The sequence below is a fragment of the Penaeus chinensis genome, chromosome 8, assembly GCF_019202785.1.
Source record: "Penaeus chinensis breed Huanghai No. 1 chromosome 8, ASM1920278v2, whole genome shotgun sequence".
NCBI classification, from domain to species: Eukaryota; Metazoa; Arthropoda; class Malacostraca; order Decapoda; family Penaeidae; genus Penaeus; species Penaeus chinensis.
In genome coordinates, this window is record NC_061826.1 from 1,551,255 (window position 1) to 1,556,254 (window position 5,000).

The 5,000-nt window shown below is 34.5% G+C and overlaps 1 protein-coding gene across 3 annotated transcripts in view; it reads left to right on the top strand.

Annotated features, from left to right (window-relative positions):
- LOC125027908 (rho-associated protein kinase 1-like) overlaps positions 1-5,000 on the top strand; it is a 45,115-nt gene that overhangs the window by 8,314 nt on the left and 31,801 nt on the right. For all 3 annotated transcript variants that reach the window (XM_047617039.1, XM_047617037.1, XM_047617038.1), the window contains exons 2-10: positions 524-624; positions 1,277-1,358; positions 1,602-1,726; positions 1,921-2,092; positions 3,459-3,576; positions 3,742-3,826; positions 4,148-4,431; positions 4,582-4,673; positions 4,903-5,000. The exon at positions 4,903-5,000 is cut by the window's right edge and continues 62 nt beyond it. In XM_047617039.1, the coding sequence (XP_047472995.1) occupies positions 526-624; positions 1,277-1,358; positions 1,602-1,726; positions 1,921-2,092; positions 3,459-3,576; positions 3,742-3,826; positions 4,148-4,431; positions 4,582-4,673; positions 4,903-5,000 (1,155 nt within the window). In that variant the 5' untranslated portion in view covers positions 524-525. The remainder of the gene's footprint in view (positions 1-523; positions 625-1,276; positions 1,359-1,601; positions 1,727-1,920; positions 2,093-3,458; positions 3,577-3,741; positions 3,827-4,147; positions 4,432-4,581; positions 4,674-4,902) is intronic.

The following is a 5,000-nucleotide window of genomic DNA, read 5'->3' on the forward strand; positions in this document are numbered from 1 at the left end:
CATATGTGTGTATTTATTTTTATCTACATATATTTGTAAATTAGAAATGTGTGTTTATATATATATATATATTATATAATTTATATATATATAATATATATATGTAATATAAAAAAAATATATATATAGAATACATATATATATATATATATATATATATATATATATATATATATATATATATATATATATGTGTGTGTGTGTGTGTGTGTGTGTATGTATGTATGTATGTATGTATGTATGTATGTATGTATGTATGTGTGTGTGTGTGTATGTATGTATGTATGTATGTATTAGATTCATCTCTATATGTCTAGCTATACATCTTGTTCTGCACCATAGTTTCCCTACATATACTCAAAAAAAAAAAAATATATATATATATATAATTCATTATTTTCATAATAACTTCATATCTCCAGTGGAGAGAACGAAATAACATAGAGACAGAACTAAATTCATCCATGGACACAAGCCATCTCTCCAATCACTAAAGTGTATTTCTTTTCCTCCCGCTCGGCAGAAATGGAGTCAATCAGTGACACAGACCGTCTGCAGCGCCTCCAGGATCTGGAGGGGCAGCTGCGGGACCCCCGGGGTGTCATGAATGTTGACTCTCTCCTGGTAAGTAGCCGGCACTTTAGCAGAAGTGTTCATTCACTGAGATAGATATATATATATATATATATATATATATATATATATATATATATATATATTATGAAAGATAAGAATTTGTTGGTTATGATTAATAAGATTTGTCTCTCTTTATAAATTGTGGTTATGTGACTAATTCTGTTTTTGTGCTTGTCTTAAAGCATATCATACTCAGTTAATATTAAGTATATATGTACACCCAGTGACAGTTGCCTCTGGCTTTTCTGACCCACAATATGATTTTTATGGGTAAATTTCCCTATTGTCTGACACCACTGAAGGTCACTGTGCTATCTTCTGAGAGTGAGTGATGAAAATATAGATGTCAATTTAACCTAATCTTTGTAGATTAAATGAAATTATAATGTAAAGTAATAGCAAGATCATACCTGTCCTGGCAATAGGCCCACACAGACCACCTGCTTTTATCCACCTCACCATTTTCCTTCGTTTCAAGAATGCTTGGTGGCACATTTTTATTGACCTTGCTTTCATTTTAACGTACAACTGTACAAAATCCCTTTACTCACTTTGAGGGTCGAAGGAATCTTTTCCTGATTATATTTGTTCTTTAAAGATATGTCATAAACTGCTTACTGATTGGTGCGTTTATTTACAGGACTCGATGCAGGCGATGGTCGCAGACTTAGATCATCAAGCCATCAAGAGAAATAAAAATGTGGAAGCCTTTCTCAATAGATGTAAGTTGAGAATGACATTTGTTTAAACTCCAATTCCAGAAAGGTGCTAGGTTGCCACTTCACTGATCAGCTCAGTGCAAAATATCCAAGAATTTGCCAATAGAAGGTATATTTTCTAATGAATAGATCTATGGTATGAATAGATTCTCTGGATGAGTTTCCTCTTTTTAATCTCTTCATCAGTTGTGCTCAATCCAAGGCTTAGAGCAGTTTCAAATAATTAAACTCCTTTGCAATCCTCAGATCGGGAGGCTGTGCTGGATGTGGAGATACTTCGAATGCGTGCTGATGACTTCCTTAATATCAAAGTCATTGGCAGAGGGGCATTTGGAGAAGTACAACTAGTTAGACATAAATTTACAAAGCAGGTAAGATTTGGGTTTGCAGTTTTCTTGATCTTTACAAGTTGAAAGCTGATAGTTTGAATACAGTAGTGAAATATTAAACTTGTGTGTGTTCATTCATTTTCAGTTAGTTATTACTCATTACATAGTCAAGTAGACAGAAAATTTCATGTCCATTTACTAATCTTCTATTTATTTTTTTATTTTTTTTTTTACAGATCTATGCAATGAAATTACTGAGTAAAATTGAGATGATCAAAAGGTCTGATTCTGCCTTTTTCTGGGAAGAACGAGACATTATGGCTCATGCAAACTCAGAATGGATTGTTCAGCTGCACTTTGCCTTCCAAGATTCAAAATTTCTTTACATGGTCATGGACTATATGCCAGGTATGGTTGGTGGTGTGACCATGTACTAGTAACCTTCGATCTGGTTTGAAATCAGGAATTGGGTCTTTCTTTGAGTCTGGTCTTTTTCTGATTGTCATTTTATATTATCAGGAGTTCCTTACTGATGGTAAAGATAAAATTTATATGGAGGTTTTATACCAAAAGCTACCATTTTTGTAACCATCCTTTTTTAACCCCTTGCTGCCAGGTGGCATGTACATACATGCCATGGTGCACCAATCCTGTATTCCAAGGGTGTGCATGGTTATGCTATGAGTGTATGTTAAACTATAGCAAAATATGAGTTTTTGCCATTGAAAGTGTGATATAGTTTGTGACACTTTTTCTAATTTTTTCTGTACTTTACTTTTAAAAAAGGCTACTTGGGCTCTTAAGCTTAGCGTCTAAAAATAAATTAGTTATCAGGCTGCAAGTTCGCACAATTGTCTGTTCATTTGTGTGTGTGTGTGTGTGTGCGCGCATGTGTGTGCGCGTGCATGCGTACATGGGTGTGTGTACAGAGGGAGTAGGGGTTGTGGAGAGTGTGACTTACATGTGCATAAGGATCATGTCATGTGAGGGATCAAAAAAAAAAAGAAAAGAAAATTGAAAAGAAAAAGAGATAAAAAGAAAAACACATCAAACATGACTTTGGTAGTTGAGCTTGATTGGCTGGATACTTCAGAAAATAACTATCTTGATATATAAGAAGTATTACTAATATAAATTTACAAATATAAATAAATTTATGAATGTATAGTACTACACTGGCCAAGGATAATATCAAATATCCTACATTATTGACTTTTTAGAAAATATGACAAATATAGACTTCAGAAAATAATAATTCTGAAAAATGCTGCTATTGTGTATAAAGGGTCCCACACAGTAGAGTGATGATATAACCCCCCAGAGGCTGGGCCCAAGCCCCTACAAAAAGCACCCAGGATGGAGGGCTTGGCATTGGAAAATCACCTGGCAGCATTGGGTTAATGTACAAGGTGTTAAGTTGGTTAGTTCCCAAGTAAATCGGAGCTTTCGATTTAGATATGCAAACATATTGTACTAATCATCACCTGTTCGCAATCGTTCCTTCCTTCCATTTCTTTGACGGAAGCCTTTAAGAGAATTTATTTATTTTTTATTTTTGGGGGAATTTTTTCTTTCTTTTCTTTTCTTTTGTGTTCAGGCCTTACCAATCTCGAAAATACTTTTTTTTACAGTGTTTTCCATCATATTTCCATCCTCAAGGCTTCCAAAATTTTCAGATGAACATAACCTGTAGCAAATAAGTGTGTTTGTTTTATGCATGATTATGTTCAGGATTTTGATTTTTTTATTAGTTAGAATTACCTTTACTTTTTAGGTGGTGACTTAGTGAACCTGATGTCCAACTATGATGTACCAGAGAAATGGGCCAAGTTCTATTGCGCAGAAGTGGTCCTAGCACTGGATGCAATCCATTCCATGGGATTTGTTCACAGGTTTGGGCTAGTTGACTTTAACAGTAAATCATAATGTTTTTTTTCTTCTTCCTCCTCCTCCTCTTCTTTTTTTTTTCTTTTTTTTTCTTTTTTTTTTTTCCTACTGTGTTTAAATAAATTGCAGTTTATTTTCTCCTTCGCTCTAATTCATATTTTTTCTTTCAGAGATGTAAAGCCAGATAACATGCTCTTGGATGGTAGTGGTCACCTCAAACTGGCAGACTTTGGGACTTGTATGAAGATGGATAAGGTGAATGTTTATCAGAGAAGCATCCTTTCTGGCATTTAAGTAGATTTAGATGTCATTTGTATTCCTGTTGGTCTTAGTCACTGCAATTAGATATATGTTTAAATGATTTCATAATAGATGATTTGTCAGTTTTGTTGAGTGCCTTTGCATAGTTTGTAGTTTCAAGGTTAAAGAAAAGTTACTAAAGCTGAAGGCAGTAGGGGGGGGGGGGGGGGGGGGGAATCCAGACAATAGTTTTTATTCTTTGTATATTTTCTCTTCAGAAAATTATCAGAAAACCAGTAATTGTAAATCATTTGTCTTCATGTTTTTCTTCCCCAGGACGGACTTGTAAGATCAGACACAGCTGTAGGAACGCCAGATTATATATCTCCCGAAGTCCTCAAGTCGCAGGGTGGGGAAGGGGTCTATGGGAGAGAGTGTGATTGGTGGTCTGTCGGTGTCTTCCTCTATGAAATGCTAGTGGGTGACACACCCTTCTATGCAGATTCCTTGGTTGGCACCTATGGCAAAATCATGGATCACAAAAATTCACTTAAGTTTCCTGATGATATTGAAATTTCCATAGATGCCAAGACTTTGATCTGTGGTTTCTTGTCTGATAGGTAAGGAATTGTGACGCTTGTACTTGAACTGCTTCCCTGTTTGATATAATAAGGAATTCAGTGGCTTTACAGATGAAAAATAGATGTATTCTCATTGATGGTTTTAACTAAATTCAATTTAGATATATGTAATTGATGTTCTCTTTCCAGATTAACAAGATTAGGTAGAAATGGTATTGAAGAAATAAAATGTCTTCGATTCTTTATCAATGATCAATGGACATTTGACACAATTAGAGAATGTGAGTAAATTTTTTTTTCCATGTCTACCTTTGACCTTATTATTAATCAAAAATAATACATAAAAAAAAAACTTTAATCATAGTTCCCTCTTTATAGTATATTGCCATATATTCTAGATCCTATTGCAGTAATATTCATCATGAACTAAGTATTTGATGGAAATATGTTATGATGTACATGCTTTTATGATTGCCTGTAGTGATGGAGAAATCTATTCTTCTGCAATAGGTGTACCTCCTGTTGTGCCTGACCTCGCAAGTGATGATGACACAAGCAATTTTGATGAAGTGGAGAATGAGGACACGCCTGAAGAAAACTTTGGAACC